Consider the following 18,236-nt stretch of genomic DNA (forward strand, 5'->3'; position numbering starts at 1 on the left):
GAATAAAAGAGATTGAGAGAGAGAACTTTTTGTTTCTTTGTTGTGAAATTCAGTCATGCAGAGAGAGAACAAGTGTTTACTATTCTCTCTGAAAAAAAAGCATCTGTGATGATTGCCAAGAAGGACTTGCACACTAAATGATGTGAAAAATTTTGATCAAAGGCTGGAAATACTTTAAGTTGCATTTGAATTTCAGTAGGAACAGCGATAAAACCCATTTGTGGATATATAGTGGTCATCTCCAGGGCTACTCAAAGGAGACAGAACTCATTCCAGAGCTTGCTATGCTTTGTAAGTTTATCATAATGTAACTGCACCACTGACAAAGATTAGAGCTCTTCATTATTTTTTGAATGGGCGGAGAAGGGGGAAAGAGGCAGGTGGGATTTAGTTCCAGTTTCAGCAGCTTTAACTCGTATCTAAGCATGATTTTACTCACTAAATAGTCTTAGTGATCCTAATATTGAAGTAGTTACAAATAAGTAGCATTCTTCATATATAAATGTAGAGGCAAAAAAAGCTCCAAACCAACAAACAGGCTTTCAAACATAAATATCAATTCAAGATTTAGTGGCATCTTAAAATCAAAGGACAACCTTGCTGGCAGCACACTGCTCAAGATTATTCTAAAGAATCTCATTTGGAATACAACTTACGTTCTTTTGATTGATATGAACTCATCAAGCTAAAGCTTTTCTGAACTGTTTCAAGGCTGAGTTCAAGTTACAGACATTAAAAAGAAGGTGGTGATACAAAGTCTTCAGTCACTGGCAAAGAGGATAGAACAGAATCATAGAATCATTCAGGTTGGAAAAGACCTTCAAGATCATCAAGTCCAACATTACCCTAGCACTGACAAGTCCACCACTAAACCATGCCCCCAAGTGCCACATCTTTTAAGTACCTCCAGGGATGGTGACTCCACCCCTTCCCTGGGCAGCCTATTCCAATGCTTCACAAACCTTTTGGTGAACAAATTTTTCCTAATATCCAATCTAAACCTCCCCTGGTGTAACTTAGGGCCACTTCCTCTCATCCTATTGCTTGTTATTTGTAAAAAGATACTGGCACCCACCTCACTACAGCCTCCTTTCAGGTAGTTGTAGAGAGTGATAAGGTCTCCCTTCATCCTCCTCTTCTGCAGACTAAAAAACCCCAGTTCCCTCGGCTGCTCCTCAGCAGCTGATGTGTGCTCTAGAAAATGCTAAATGTTCTCATGAATAATGGCTCATTGAACTCAAGGTAGGCAGCTGAAGCAAAACCGGACATAGCTTCCTTGGTTTTGTTTCTTTAGTAATTACAGAGGATCAGTAAGATCTTTTAGAGATCTGTATTCTGTGAATGTTCCAACATTTAAAGCTTTAAGACAAAGCTCAGCCATACTGTGGCAGACACACTACCAGCACTTGAAGTTAGGTGTTACTATTACTCAATTTGTATGAAATTGTGAGCTCTTGCTGCAAGCTAGGGCCTGTGTTGTCACACTTAGGCAAATACGCTACACTTTCTGCTTGAACAAAAACTATGCACTTGGTCTGTACAAGCCAAACACTTTTGTTACATGATTATTAAATATTCTTTGTACCTAGCTCCAAAGCATAAGCAATAGAGAAAGGCACAGAAATGCCAGTTAAGAGGCATCATTTGCTATGCCACACCTACTTAAATATCAGATCTTCAGTCTGGCAATTCCAATGAGAATATTCAGCTCTGTTCAACTATACTTACCACGTGACTATGTTTATAATCTTACAGCAGTGTCCCCATTCAAAAACACTCTTCTGTGCTTTTACAGCTCCAGCATCCTCCTGTTTTTCAGAACAACACATCTATCATTTGTAATTGTTCCTCTCTCCCACCACTCTGAGTATTTTGCCAAGTTCTATTGAGTCCCACTTTATAACATGTCCTTGAAAAATAAGCAAGTCCTTTCTCTCACTCTCTGTGGTTGGAACCTTTCTCTGAGCTCTGACAGTCTTTCTTCTCAAGTTCCTAAGCTACTGCTACCTCCTCTGTTTCTTTTTCTAATTTCTACTTGGTACTCCCACAGTTGCTATAAACCCTTCCCACAAAAGCATTCACTCTCACAAACCATGAATCACCTCACTAGCTTCCTCCATCCTAGCAAGCAAATATTTCCAGTTTTGCTTATCCTATTCTTTTGGATACTGCCAATTTTTCTTTCAATCCTATATTCAATTGTCTTCACACTTCCAATCTGACTCCATTCTGGCACTGGTAATGCAAAGTCACTTCCTTCCCCCTGCAGCAAACTTTCAATATCACCTTCTCAAAATATATCAATACCAAACGTATCATTATTCTACATACATTCTTCTAGGAATATTATTTTGCCCAAGAAAAGTTAGGTTTGAGTATTCCTTAACCAAACAACAGGAACTTCCACACACAGCTTTCTACACAGCCTGTGTGGCAGGTTCACATTAGAACTTCACAGTGAATTAAATACTGTAATTTCTAGCTTAATGCAGCTGATCTACTACATAAAGGTCCTCCTACACAGTAAGCTCTCTCATGCAGAGATTTTGTCTTTGTTCTGACAATTTACTGAGAACATGTATGTCTTTAGTTCGTATAATATAGGATGCCTATTCCTTGTAAAAGCAAAATAACTCCCTGCCTTTTCCTTCCTTCCAAAAATACAAACTATCCTCCCTCTCCCTGCACACCCCCCCCCCCCCCCCCGAAAAGCTAATCAACAAACCTCTAATTAAACTGAAGGACTTAGCTTGCCTGGTGGCAGGATATTACAGCTCAGGGGATGGTATATGCTTAAAATGAAATGTTAGTTTCACAGGGAAAACATTCACACTTCTTCTTCAGATTGACAATGTGAAGTGGTGTAGCCTTTATAAAATCGTGTCTCCCCAACAAAATAAAAATTTTTCTTCCTGTATTCTAACTAAGCTTCTAGTTTCAAATTAAACTTTCCTTACTGGAAAACAAAACCAAAAAACCAAAACAAACGAACAACAGTCTTCTGTATATGACACTGCCCCAAACCTCCCATGATTGGGAAGGCTGGCAAGGCTCCGACAAGTTTAAAAAACAAAGTTGACAAGAGTGTTCCCTTGCATTATGGCAAAAAACCCACCCCAGAATCTTTTAGCAATTGCCTACTTGCTGCAGACATTCATTAAAGGTCTCTCCTCAACATGACAGCACAATTGACAAGCCCAAGAAACTCCGAACTTGCTGTGAAATCTTGATGTGGCAAGATGGTTTGGCTACCTCTAAGAGGAGGAACAGAGAGGGGCGATCAAGAGCAAAGAATAAAAAAGCACCAAACAAACAAGCTTTTAAAAGCAGCCTGGAGGGAAGTCACTCACAGATAGGAAAGGCAGGCTGGGGTGTCAGAGTGTGGTCTGGGAAAAATTTTATAGAGGAATTAGGGAAAAAAAAAAAAAAAAAAAGAAAAAAGCAGCTTCTGCTTCTCTCCTCTGGCTTTGGAGTTTTGCAAACTGGAGGCAGGTATACCATTGCCAATCCAAAAGTCACCTGAGCTGGCCTCTGAAGCATGGTGGGAGAGAGACACTCCAAATCATGTCCTGACTGTGACCAAGTAACTGTGAAGGGTAAACACTACCACGTGTATGCACGTCTGTAACACAGACCTGTAGGCACACTGAAGATGGTCAGCATGGTCCAGCCCAGACTCTATGGTGAGGTGCTTATTGTGCAGACTCTGGTTGCATTGCCTGCCCCAGAGTGGGTACTCAGCCAGTTAAACAGAAGCAAGATTTAAACCCAGAAGCACTGTAAGAACTCATCACACAGTAGAATGTAGCTAGAATGTAGTAAGTTTTATAGCACCATGTTGATTTCCCTTCACTGGACAGCATTACCATACTACAAATCAGAGAAACTCACAGGCAAAAGCCATAATGTTCCTTTGAAATGAAAGCAGAGTAGTGGCAAGAAAAAGCAAGAGATATTTCACACAGACAAGCAGAGAGGTCTAAATACTGTTCTACACTGTTTGCAAATCTGTACACGAAAGAGCAAAACCATTTCTGCAGGAACATGTTGAAGAGAGCACGGTGTATTTAATACACTTAAGGAAATACAGTGCATGCATTATCTTTCAGGGTTAAAGAAGGAAGAGATTGACAAAGAACCTATAATTAAAAATTAGAACATTATTCTGAAACTTTCTGTACTAAAATTTTATGCAGAAAATAAAGTGGAGTTATAAATATTTAAAGAGAAGCAACTGAGAGATTTAATGGTAAAAGTTCTAATCAGATTGGAGAGGAAGATGTGTGTGTGCTAAACAGAGATTTAAAACAAATTTCAAAATAATTCAGAGCTACTGTGGGAAATGGAGGTCTTACTATACAGTTAAAACATGCAAAACATTCAGAATGTCAGCAAAACCAACCTCTAATATTAAATCAAGAAGCTTTATATCTATCGTCTGTGTTTGGCATAGAATTTGTTTTGCAAAAGAAAATGGCACAGATCAAGATTTTCAGTGTGCAGAACAACACTTCTGAATAATGAAGCTCAACCTCACTTAAAATCTAGATTTGCTAACAATGCAAGAACTATGGAAATGACAGATCACGACCATAATTTGACTTAAAAGTCTGTAATAATGCTGTGCTAAAGTTCAGTCTCTTGAAAATGACTTCAAAACAAGAGACAGCTATGGTCTATTGGACAATAATATGAAAATCCTTAAAAGAATTCTTACAGAAACCTGAGGAATCCATTACAGATCTTATTTGGTATTACTGCATGACAAGAATGTCAGGTAGGTACTAATGATGTTTTGTGCTCAGATTTATTAGCTTGATGTTGTTGCAATAATATACAATACTCAGCTTTTTGCACTAAAAAACAACCTAGAAAGATTATAGTAATATGGTTTACATAATCCAAAACCTCTGCATGTGTATGAAGGCAAAAACAGGAGGCTGCAACCAACCTGTCCAAGATTGGCAAGTGAAAATATTGAAACATGAATGCCCAGAAAAATATTAATGCATTAACTGTTTGGTCCCCCAAATTTGAAATTACCTAACTTTCCAGGGTGCTAGATTCTAAATTACAACTGAAGTCAATAAGAGTAGTAAAGCACAAGACCCTATGTAGGCTGTTCCTTCTCAGATTCTATCTTCTCTGATCACCTGTCTTCAGCTGGCTTGTCCTCCATCTCTCCAGATGAAATCCTGCATTTCAATAACTCTTTATGTTATTTTTTCCCCTCATAGAATCATAGAATAGTTAGGGTTGGAAAGGACCTTAGGATCATCAAGTTCCAATCCCCCCTGCCATGGGCAGGGACACCTCACACTAAACCATCTCACCCAACGCTCTGTCCAGCCTGGCCTTGAACACTGCCAGGGGTGGAGCATTCATAACTTCCTTGGGCATCCCATTCCAGTGCCTCACCACCCTCATAGTAAAGAACTTCCTCTTTATAGCCAATCTAAGCTTCCCCTGTTTAAGTTTGAACCCATTACCCCTTGTCCTGTCACTACAGTCCCTAATGGCTTTCCCTGCCCAGCATCCTTATTAGCCCCCCTTCAGATACTGGAAGGCTGCCATGAGGTCTCCATGCAGCCTTCTCTTCTCCAGGCTGAACAGCCCCAACTTTCACAGTATCACAGTATCACAGTATGCTGGAGATTGGAAGGGACCTCAAAAGATCATCTAGTCCAATCCCCCTGCCAGAGCAGGAACACCTAGATAACGTTACACAGGAATGTGTCCAGGCGGGCTTTGAATGTCTCCAGGGAAGGAGACTCCACAACCTCCCTGGGCAGCCTGTTCCAGTGTTCCGTCACCCTCACTGAGAAGAAGTTCCTTCTCAAGTTTAAGTGGAACCTCTTGTGTTCCAGTTTGCACCCATTACCCCTTGTCCTATCATTGTTTGCCACTGAGTAGAGCCTGGCTCCATCCTCGTGACACTCCCCCTTTATATATTTATAGACGCTTATAAGGTCACCCCTCAGTCTCCTCTTCTCTAAACTATAAAGACCCAGCTCCCTCAGTCTTTCCTCATAAGGGAGATGCTCCACTCCCTTAATCATCTTGGTTGCCCTGCGCTGGACTCTCTCCAGCAGCTCCCTGTCCTTCTTGAACTGAGGGGCCCAGAACTGGACACAATATTCCAGATGGGGTCTCACCAGGGCAGAGTAGAGGGGAAGGAGGACCTCTCTCGACCTACTAACCACCGCCCTTCTAATACACCCCAGGATGCCATTGGCCTTCTTAGCCACAAGGGCACAGTGTTGGCTCATGGTCATCCTGTCGTCCACTAGGACCCCCAGGTCCCTCTCCCCTACACTGCTCTCTAGCAGGTCGTTCCCCAACCTATACTGGAACCTGGGGTTGTTCCTGCCCAGATGCAGGACTCTACACTTCCCCTTGTTATATTTCATCCCGCTATTCCCTGCCCAACTCTCCAGCCTGTCCAGGTCTCGCTGGATGGCAGCACAGCCTTCTGGCGTGTCAGCCGCTCCTCCCAGCTTAGTGTCATCAGCAAACTTGCTGATAGTACACTCAATTCCCTCATCTAAATCATTGATGAATATATTAAATAATACCGGTCCCAGTACTGACCCTTGAGGCACTCCACTAGTTACAGGCCTCCAACTAGACTCAGCCCCATAGACTACAACTCTCTGGCTTCTCTCCTTCAGCCAGTTCGCAGTCCACCTCACTACCTGGTCATCCAGTCCACACTTCCTCAATTTAGCCGTGAGGATGCTGTGGGAGACTGTGTCAAAGGCTTTGCTGAAGTCAAGGTAGACCACATCCACCGCTCTGCCATCATCCATCCACCGTGTTATTTCCTCATAAAAGGCTAAGAGATTGGTCAAACATGATTTCCCCCTGGTGAAGCCATGTTGACTGCCCCTCATAACCCTCTTATCCTTGATATGCTTTAAGATGGCACCAAGGACAAAGTGTTCCATCACTTTCCCAGGGATGGAGGTGAGGCTGGCCGGTCTATAGTTACCCGGGTCCTCCTTCTTGCCCTTTTTGAAGACCGGAGTGACATTTGCCTTCCTCCAGTCCTCAGGCACCTCTCCCGTTTCCCAAGACTTGGTAAAGATGATGGCGAGTGGTCTAGCAATGACTTCCGCCAGTTCCCTCAGCACCCGCGGGTGCATCCCATCTGGACCCATGGATTTATGGACGTCCAGATTGCTCAACTGATCTCTAACCCATTCCTCATCGACTAAGGCAAGTCGCTCCGTCGACCTGACTTCATCTAAGGTCTCAGGGGTATAGGGCTCTTCAGGACTGCCTGCAGCAGAGTAGACAGAGACAAAGAAGGCATTCAGTAACTCTGCCATCTCTGTATCTTCTGTCACCAGGGCACCCATCCCGTTCATCAGTGGGCCTACATTGCCTCTGGTGTTAGTTTTGTCTGCCATGTACTTGAAAAAGCTCTTTTTGCTGTCCTTGACCCTTCTCGCCAGGTTTAATTCTAAGGAAGCCTTAGTCCTCCTAGCTGCCTTCCTACATCCCCTAGCAGCAGCCTTATATTCCTCCCAAGTGGCCAGCCCCTCCTTCCATGACCTGTAAACTCTCCTCTTCCACTTGAGCATACCCAGCAATTCCCTATTTAGCCACACAGGTCTCTTGGCCCTCTTCCTTGACTTCCTGCGTGTCGGGATGCTCCGATCTTGAGCACGGAAAAAGCAGTCCTTGAATGTCAACCAACTATCTTGGGCCCCTTTACCTTCAAGCAGCCTTGCCCATGGGATTTCCCCTAGCAATTGCTTGAAAAGGCCAAAGTTTGCCCTGCTAAAGTCCAGGGTTGCAATTCTACTTGGTATTCTACTAGTCCTACCACACAAGATCCTGAACTTCACCATCTCGTGGTCGCTGCAACCAAGGCAGCCCTCAACCCTTACTGCTTCAACCAGACCCTCCTTGTTAGTGAGGATGAGATCCAGCAGCGCTCCTCTCCTGGTCGGCTCATCCACCATTTGCAGGAGGAAGTTATCATCCACACACTGGAGGAACCTCCTGGACTGCGGCTGGGTTGCCGAGTGGTCCTTCCAGCAAACATCTGGGAAGTTAAAATCCCCCTAACCACGGCCTGTGACTGTGAGGCCTCTCTCAGCTGCCTGTAGAAGGCCTCATCAACTTCCTCACCCTGATCTGGTGGTCTGTAACAGACACCTACAACTTTCTCAGCCTATCTTCATACAGGAGGTGCTCCAGTCCCCTGATCATCCTCGTGGCCCTCCTCTGGACTTGTTCCAACAGTTCCATGTCCTTTTTATGTTGAGGACACCAGAACTGCACACAATGCTTCAACTGAGGTCTCACAAGAGCAGAGTAGAGGGGCAGGATCACCTCCTTCAACCTGCTGGTCACGCTCCTTTTGATGCAGCCCAGGATACGGTTGGCTTTCTGGGCTGTGAGCACACACTGCTGGCTCATGCTCATTTTCTCATTGACCAACACCCCCAAGTCCTTCTCTTTAGGGCTGCTCTGAATCTCTTCTCTGCCCAACCTGTAGCTGTGCCTGGGATTGCTCCAACCCAGGTGTAGGACCTTGTGCATGATCTGTGACATTTCATAAGCCGAGAGGTTTGGCAACTGTTAGTTACCTACTTTGCCAGTCAGACAACACCGCAACACAGTGATACACGATTAGTTTCTCCTAAATCAAATAGGGCTTATTTGCCAAAAAATATAAGCGCTCCATGTGCAAAGGCATGGCAGTTAACCGAGTCACCTGAGCACAATCTTGTTTATATGTGGCATTTCTCCTGAAAACTAAACACATCTGGCTCCTTTTGGTACTTATTCTCTGGGGAATAAATGTTAATGTTTGCTGCTCTCAAGTCAATAAACATCTCATAAAACCACATCTATACAAGACACAAAAGCAGCCCGAGATCCTGGCTATGAAGTGTACACTCATCAAAACTAGTTCAGATATGTTTAGATAAGGCACGCCTTTGGATCTCAGTTTAGAGAGAACCACATTCAACAGCCCTGAAACTACAGCCTCCACATTTTTCTTGCTACAAACCTGATTATTGTGCTATGTGGTATACTCTTTATTTTTTTAGTCTGTCTTAGCTGCAACCCTTGAACAGCTACTTTTGACCTGGTTCTCTCCACATAAAGTAATACCTCACACAAACACACTGGAGAGCACATGATACTTGTTTAAAATAAAAAATTAAAGTATTTCACTGTTCCACCAAGCAAAGCTTCTTCTGGAATAGAAAGACAACTTGTTCTTTACTCTCTGAAAATCTTGGCTTTTTTTCCTAGCATCACTTTAAATTTCATGCCTTCAGGCTGAAAGCATTCAATTTTTCATCAAAACATTTTCTTAAATGTGCACATAACACTCACATCTGTCACAAGTATTTGCTCTGCTCCTTTGAGGTGTTTCTGCAACTCCCACACTCTTGGCAAAAACTGACTCCAGGTACAAATTCAACACCCTCCTTTATTCATCATCTAGGATGTACTATTAACTTGCTTTTTTTCAAACTTGTTGCCTTAAGCCCTGGGTGTTGAAAACCCCTTTCTGAGGAACCACATCATATTCAGTGTTGGCCCATGTTTCCACTTCTTTGGGTTGAGAATTCATAATGAAGCTGGATCTGTGTGTTGCATAACCCGGCCAACATGATGCTGACATCAAAGGCTTGGTACCTGCAAGAGTTCCGGCTAGGTGTGTTCCATCCGCCCATTTATTTATAGACTCCATCTTGACATGGAAACTACTTCTCCAAAGCACTGATGATTTATTGAATCAAACACAATAAAGGACTTAAGTTCACAGACATACACAGTCTGATGTCCTAAATAGGACATTGAACGTTCAGTCTAGATTACATATCCAAGGGGCTAAATTACATTTGCTACAAGTGCTGGTTCTAGGATAATGTCAGCCCTTTCCAGTAAATTTTGTAATAAATTATTTGGTCAAGGGAGAAGAGATGGACATTCATACAATGAAAAAATAAAAATAAAATAAATCTTATTGCCAAAGATGAGGATTTACTCACTCAGCTTGCATGGGCCAATGTGCTCATCTAGCCCATTGTTTTCTCTAATAATTCCTTTTGAACTACTGTGCATCCAGGGAGGGCATCATTATGCAGCTGCACTCCAGGGCCTATGCTCTGCTAAAAAGAGGGGGAAAAATAAGAAAATTAAATAATGCAAAGTATAAATATTCTTGTTTCCGCAAGCAGGAATATGAAGTACAGAGGACCTTACTCATTACAGTATCCACAAAAGGTGCATAGCTTTGGGCAGCCACATGTTAGCAGAATTTAGAAGCTCTCATTTTTCAGCCATTAACTCTAACTGTATTTCACATATGCTTTTGAACAGACACCCACTCTTACCTTCCCAGGTGGGGGAGGTTTGCCTTGATGTGGATTACAAGAAAAGCTGAAACAGGAATTCTTGTGGATAACTTCAGAATTGATGAACAATGAAGATTCGAGAGTTAGTTCAGAATTTTTAACTAATTTAGTCATCAGACTAACTTCTCTATGTAGAATTTACAAGAAATTATGCCAAGTTAAAACCTAGAGATTTAGAAATGACAGAATTCCCAGGAAGATGAAATAAAAAATAATTTAGTGATACTTACACTGGACTAAGTAGTCTAATCCAAGTAAGACAGGCAGACATTTTAAGAGATTCAGATAATGGTTCTGGTATTCTGGTACTATTTTTTGCCCCACGATAAATATGTAAACTATTTATCCTCTGTGCCATTCTACAAAATGCAGCCTTTCTCAATACAGAGCAAGGAGAGAAAAAAATCAAACTTGGTCACTGTCTAGTGGTATTTGTACTTTTCCAGAATAGCAGCTAGAAGTACAGAAATATTAATTCTTTGAACCAACATGTTCCCTAAAAGCACTGACCACAGGAAAAAATGTGTGACAGAAATCACAGTCAATACTTCTCTTTTAAACTAAGGTATGAGCAATCAGTGATCACCCAGCAGCAAGTATGTCTGAAATAGAAGTCTCATAAAAGAAAAGCACACCTCAATATTGTTTCACTGTCTGCTGCCCAACGAGGGAGAGAGGGGCAAACATGGGCCATGTGTACATACAAAGAGAGTGAAAACTCTCCTATAATGCTGACAAGAACCAGTGTTTCAGGTGCACTAGTGCATGTCTAAAAAGCCACAAGTACTCTCAGACATGTGAAACCATACCCTCTATAATAAGGCCAAAGTACTGACACAGAAGGCTACTGGCCATACAAGTGTTGGGTCAGCAAACTGAAGTAAGTCACATGTGGTCTGTTTTAACTTAGAGTGCACTTATTTCTTCCAAGTTCTTGTTTTTTAATTTGTTCTTGTTTATCACTTCCATATTTGGCCATATATAACCTTCTTTCTCCAAAGCCATGGTATCTTCTGCAGTACTACATTACATAATTCAATCTTCTGAGCTCCTCCTAATCACTTAAAATTCCAGGAAAAAAGATAAAATACATGGGCTAAATCAGGTAAAAACACAGCTCATAAAAATCTCTGTTCAACTCTAGAAGTTAATTTTGAATACTGTGCTTTGTTTCAATAAGCATCTGTTGGGTACTTATAAAAATTCTTAAACCCCTCATTTCTGAGGATTTTTTTGTTGTATGTAGTGTCCTGTAGCATAGCTACACATAAAATACATAGTTAAAGGCTGCATTAAAAACTAGTAATATACCGCAGGCACAAATTACCAGCAGATGTCTACCAGCCAAAAGTCTTCCAGTAAACATGAGAAAGACAAAAGTACAGAAGAAAAATGTAAGAATCCTTGGAATGTAATAAAAGGTGTTGTTATGAACTCCTAAGGTCTTGCAAACTGGAACACGAATTGTAGTTGTTCTTTTTATGTCTTACATAATAACTTGGCATACTAGTCGTTACCCTTACTAAAAGCTATATACAGATACACAAATATTTTCCCCACAAGAGTGCCTAAAAAACAAAAAGGAAGAAAAACCCCACCAACTGTGCTTCCTTCTTTTAAACAAAAAATCATGTGGGCTCACCTCTGAAGCACTGAACACTTGCAAGCATTGAGTATCTATAAAGATCAAGCTGGAAGCACCTGTATCCTAAAAGACAAATGTACAAATGCATTAGGTTGTATTGCTTCTGCATGAATCTGTGAAGAGTAAAATAAACCTTCAAACCCAGTGTGCAGAATGCATGGGGAAACAGCAACTGTCATTGCATCCCTAGAAAAATTAGGGGTTTATACTCTGGAATTAAAAAGTTTTAGCTAAAAATTAATGCCAACTCTTTTACTCACCAAAGTAAATGCACTATATATGGAATATGGAACAATTTCTGTAAAAATGTCTCATCACTACATCCCTTTCCATTCATTTCTGTTACAGTCTGTTAAATTACAGTATAAGGAGAAAGAAATACAGAGGGAGTATTTCTAACCAATATCAAGTCAGTGGTGGCTGACTTAAACAAGTTGTTTTGCCCATATCACTTCATTTCATGAATGAGAGGGTAGAATTCTTAAGAAGTGCATAGAATTACCCAAAGTTTCTCAGGTAAATCAAAGTCTGTCTTGCAGAGCTGGGTCAGTTCTGTATGCTTTGGAATCCCAGCCTCAAGATATGACTACCAACAAAGACATAGACCCTCACTCATGTGCAATGGCTGCTGTGAAGGAAGCAGTGGAACAAGCCAGGCCTTTGTGGCACTTCTCTATGAACCAGTAACATGTCTTCTCAGGCAGTGCATCTCACAAGCACACTTTAGACAAACATAGCCTTCTTTCTATGCAGAGGTGGCAGAGCACTGAACACTACTACACTGCTGATACCGTATTAAAAAATGATGGTGGCGGTTTTATAGTGTCTATAGAAATAACATCTCGACATTACTTGGAAAGAAAATGGTAATTAATAAGCTGGTAACAGTACAGATGTTCACTCAAGACACTTCACTAGCATAAAAATTGTTGGAAAACTACCAGCATTCTCACTTGTTAGTCTAAACATTACCATCACAGGATGAGCTAGCTATCTGAGATCATTATGGCACAGTTGCACCTCAATGGCTTTGTATGCTTCCATAAGGGAATGAATCAAAAACTCTCATATAACTTCAGAGTGGAAGCAGGCCTACATAAAATTACAAAGTCTCATGAAACAGAAGAGTACTTCTAGACAGAGGTAAATGAAAGAGTGTGATTTCTGCTCTTAAATATCTACGTACTCAAATTAAAATGTGAATACATTCTGAAAGTCACAGTGGAAAGAGAATAAGAAAAAATCCTTTATCTGGGATAATGAGCTGGCTAAAACGCCAGGGTATCCTGCACCTTAGTATCTGGCAGAACTTCTGTGCTGAAGAGCCTCTTACTACGTAAAGTTCCCTTTCCTGAGATGGATTACTGGAAATTTAGAGCTGTAACAAGCCTAAAGCCAGACAAGGTAAAGTCTTCTACAGTGTCTTTTTATTCCCTGCTTATAAAGAGTTCAACACAGTCAATACAATTTGAGTAAGCCAGGTTATATTTCTTCCTTCCAAACCTCAAAAGCAGACAATCATTATTCTTCGCAAATGCATTTGGCTCACTAGAGTGGAAATGCTTATGAAATATCATGAGAATCAAACTTCCGTATGCAGAACAAAAAAGGGAAGGTCATTTCCACAGATAATGGAAGACTTACTGCAATTTGCAAATATCAAACATGACAACCCACCAGAAGCAGAAAATAAAAGGAGCAACATTTATTCGTTGAGCTGGGGTTTTATTTGTGGAAGGTAAACGAAGATCTTCAACTGCATTCTATGCAATTAGAAGCAAATATTTCACAGAAACTCTCCATGCAAGTCTTGCCCCTGTTTAAAAGGTACTTCTATACTAGGCCATACAGCAAGAGTCACAAATTATTTGTTAAAAAATCTACCCTCCCATGCATAACTAAGAAATATCAAGTTTTAATAATGTGCTAATCAAACTTACTAAATAATAAATAATACAGGTATGGGTCTAGATCTGGTTCTATATGTAGTTCTAGCACAGGGATTACTCTGATAGGTAACATATCTAAAACTGAGAGGGCGCAGCTCCCTGAAATAAATTGCTGTATTTACAGAGCGCTGTGTCCTACTGAAGTGGTTATATATGACATACACATTCACCCACCCACCAAATACATCACCTTTGCCTGCTTTTGACAATATTCTTCCTTCCAACGTAGAGCTTTGCTTCCACATTGGGAGCAAATACTGTGCTACAGACATGAAATGGCAGTTAAAAATCAGCAGTTAGTCCAGAAACCATAATGTGTGAAGTGAGACAGCACAGGATGATCAGACTTGACTTAGGAAATTTGGTACAACCTTTAATAGAGGACACAAAGCTGCAAGACAGCAATGTGAGAAAAGTGACAAGCCTCCACACTCACTGCAGCCTGGAACTTTGGACCCCTGGCCATCCCCTCCACAACTCTGACAGCTGCAGCTGCTGAACACTGACAAACAAACCACTCTGGACTTACATGAAGAATAGTGATATAGAATTAAAAAGGGATAAGATGTTCAGAAAACTGATGTTGCAAGGACCTTAGCCATGATGTCCCTGAAGAGCACACCACACCTGCCTGCACCAGCCAAGCTTCCAAGGTATCCTGCCCTGCCGCTTGTACCCTGGCTTCAAGGGAGGGCGCTGGGCTGCAAGAAGCCAGTAGCACGGTACCACAGCTGCTGCCTCCCCTTTCCCACCGGGCGCGTTAATCGCGCCTCGCTTTACCGCGACTTCCCTCCCCGCCACATCTACACTGCTGGCCTGAGGCGAGAGCGCCGGCAGCCCGCCTCTTCGCGGAGACAGTGCCAGGGCAGGGAAGGCACCGAACCCTGGCACAGACCCACAAGCCAGCCTGTTCCCACCCTCAGGGGAAACGGGTCCTACGGACCCTGCTCTACGAAAGCCCCCCACCGAGCAGCCCAACTAACCCGCGCCCATCCTGCTCCCCCCAACATGGCCGCCGTAGCCGGGGTGTGGAGGGAGACTCCTCCCGACATGCCCCGCGGGGCAGCGGCGCTGCCTGGAGACCGCCGGCGGGGTGGGGCGGGGAGGATGTTGTGGACGCCGCGGGGCGAGGCGGCAGCAGGGCACGATAGGATACGGTGCGGCGCTGCGGGGTCCGCTACGGAGGATGTGGCGGCAGCGCTGGCGGCAGCAGCGGCAGGAGGAGCGGGGAGCGATGCGGTACTGCGCGCCGGGGCCCTGGCCGCACGGCGGAGGCGCGCTCACCACCCTCCTGCTGACAGGTCGGTCACCGTGGCGTTTCACCGCGGCAAGCGGCCACGGGCCTCGCCGGCAGCCGCCGGCCTGCTCCGCGGTGTCTCTCTCTTCCGCAGGCTGCGTGTCTCCTCCCGGTGGTGCCGTTCCCTCCCCGCGTTGCCCTCAGATTGCGGCTCGCTGTGCCCCCTTTTCCCCCGACGCCGTCTGCTGTCGGTGCGGGGTTCGAGCCGCCCCAGCATCCCCCTCTCCGCCACTGCGGCTCCGGTGGCTTCCCGGTGAGACGGAGAGCACCCATAGGGGGTGCAGGGATGGCGGCTTGCCCGCCCCTAGCCTCTGCCCTTGCGGAGAGGACCGCTGCGGTTGCCCTTCCCAGGGCGGTGCGGCGGGGGAAGCGCCCTAGTCCAGCTGGGGCCGTGAGCTGAGAGAGCCCGACCGGGGCGGGGGACGAGGGAGGCCTCGCGGCGTGTGAGCGGGTTTGATGGCGGGGCGCGGAGCGAGGCCTGCCTGAGAACCGCGGGATGGCGGGGCCAGCTCCGCGCCCCGGGCGGGGCAGGGCAGGGCAGGGCAGGGCTGCTGTTCTCCGTTCTCTCGATGTGACAGGGCTGGTGCGCGTCCCCGAGGGCAGGGCTGTTTTGCGTATGGGGGGATTTTTCATATCCGTTCCGAAAATTATTTTCCGGTTTGACCACTTACTCCAGTACTATCAGAATTAAGACTGAAGAAAATCCTGCTCCTTAATGCATATAAACAACAGCTCTCATGCAGTAGGCAGGTTTCACACCCCGCAAGGTTCTTCACAGTGAAGTACTACTAATGGGAAACGCTTCATAGCAGTCCATCCACAGGAATGCCTTTCTGAGACTGTTGTTGCTACCCCAAGAGCAAGTTAACAGCAAGAAATCTATTTCTTTAGGTTATTTTGTGGTCTGAGAGTTTGGTGGTGGGTCGTCTAAAAGCTAATAGTTTGCTCAGTATCTTCTCAAATAATGCCTAGGTACACTTGTAATACTCCTTCAGTGCATAGCCTTATTTGTCATAGTTTACATATATGGTAATAGGATACTGGTTCAGAAGTTACATTAGGCATTGGGTGTATTAAAGATGCAGTTAGCGCCTAAGTGTTAAATTGCTCAGTGTGAGAGTAAGGGTTTGCATTTGTTAGATGTAGTATACTGCTTTCTCCTTATGTGGAAATTCTTCCTGCCTGCCTCTCCTATTTATGCCTGTTGAGATCAGTTGTGGGATAGCAGCTGAGAAGGAACTAGGGCAGTCAAGTCGTTGTACTAATCTGACCCAGATTAAAAAATAAAATATATTGTCAACAGTACTTCCTTGAGTGTAGTTATAGGAGGGAAAAGCTAGCCATTCCATTAGCATGCTTTTCATTAACATACTAGTAGAGTAGCATACAGAAGCACATTGTTTATGGGTGGTACAGCTTACATGGAGGCATTTTAGAGGTCCTAAAGCCAGACATTAAGAAATCAGTTTTAAAGCAGAAATCTATCTTCTAGGCATAACTTTCAGTGTGTAAAGAGAGGCTTATTTTTGCTCCTTAGGTTTTCAGATTTGTTAGAAGTCCATTAACATACTTCAGGAGTTACAGTCACCAAAGTGAAGCCCTTTCTCCAGAAGAAAGATTGTTTCCAATGAAACTAAGAAAAAAAAACCTCAAACCTAAACATATCTATTTTGGTACAGCTTTTGTACTCTTCTCAATTAGGTATTGATATATTTACAGCAGACACTATCATTGTAGAGTTCCTTTTTTTTTTTTTTTTTTTGGCAGAGCTCTAGAAGTAGGGAGGGAGTTGCTAATTTGTAATACTAACAAAGGAATTTGAAAGAAACAGAAGAGCCAAGAAAACAGAGAACACATAGTAGGTTCCCTCCTAATCAGTTCAAATGCTTTTGAAGCAAGTAGTAGCAAGAAGTAGTAGATCAACCAAGAAGTGCTCTAACCTGAGAAGAGTTTTTACATGACTGTCTTGCTGTAGTGTTTTCAGTGTGACACAGGGTACTACAGACTGAAAGCTGAAGGTGTGGATTTCACTATTCACTGCCAAGTGTTTCTGTGTTGGAATTAGCATGAACATGTTACATAGATCAAAAGTATACATTGTTTTGTTAACGGTGTAGTTATGGTGCTCATTATGTAATACCAAAAAGAAAATGTTGTTTATGTAAACATAGAGAGTGTCTCAATGTTGTTACTAGGGCAACACAAACCACCAAAATGCCTTTTAAATGCAGCTAATTTTTAGTGGCAGTCCAAGCCATGAAGGTGAGACTTTAGAAAGAACAATCTAGTGATCAGACAGAAGTCTCAGTGTCTTGGAATACATGACTTCTGAATTCCTTTAGTCTTTGAAATCAGTTGCCACCTCAGAAATTTGGAATGTAATTGCGGGGATACTCTGATAATTTGTATCAAGAGATTACAGAAATATAGGGGGCATCATGGAATAGCAGGTTTACAGGGTGACCATTGATTACACAGGGTGAGTTTGAGCTGGATTGTGGGAACTAGCGCTCTTTTCCTCACCTTTTCATGGAGAAACTAATCTAATTTGGTTCTCAGGCCTGCAGTAGGAGGGAGAATGGTGGTGGGTAAATGTTGCTATTAATAACACATGAGGTTTTTTGTTCTCCCAGTACTTAATTTGCAGCATTCCCAGGAAAGCAAATGGTGAAGTTTCACAGTAAGACTGACAAAATGCCTTATTCAGTTACTTGTCTTAAATGAACTCAGAGAAATATTCAGATGTTACAATAATCAATGGGGAGCACAGAAACAAGTAGAAAAACATTACCTACTGAACAAATATGAGTAAGTATAGAGCATAGAAACATTTCTTGATTTGGTTTGAACTTTTAGGTGGTTATAATAAATGGAGTGCAGAGGAACCTCAGCAATCCACAATGGAGAACTAACACAAATTATTTCTTATGTAGTAGCTATCACTGAAGAGGATTTAA

General features: G+C 43.0%; 1 protein-coding gene across 7 annotated transcripts in view; it reads left to right on the forward strand.

Moving 5' to 3' along the window:
- The first annotated feature begins 15,006 nt into the window (after window positions 1–15,006).
- Window positions 15,007–18,236, forward strand: part of SGCE (sarcoglycan epsilon) — a 29,680-nt gene continuing 26,450 nt past the window's right edge. For 6 of the 7 annotated variants that reach the window (XM_062605030.1, XM_062605033.1, XM_062605029.1 and 3 more), the window contains exon 1: window positions 15,134–15,283. In XM_062605030.1, the coding sequence (XP_062461014.1) occupies window positions 15,169–15,283 (115 nt within the window). In that variant the 5' untranslated portion in view covers window positions 15,134–15,168. Of the gene's footprint in view, window positions 15,284–18,236 lie in introns of all 7 variants that reach the window. The other variant, XM_062605035.1, reaches the window with a different exon arrangement.

This window comes from Pezoporus occidentalis, unplaced genomic scaffold (assembly GCF_034315485.1).
Source record: "Pezoporus occidentalis ecotype Australia unplaced genomic scaffold, CSIRO_AGI_Poc_V1 ctg9, whole genome shotgun sequence".
In the NCBI taxonomy this organism is placed as follows: Eukaryota; Metazoa; Chordata; class Aves; order Psittaciformes; family Psittacidae; genus Pezoporus; species Pezoporus occidentalis.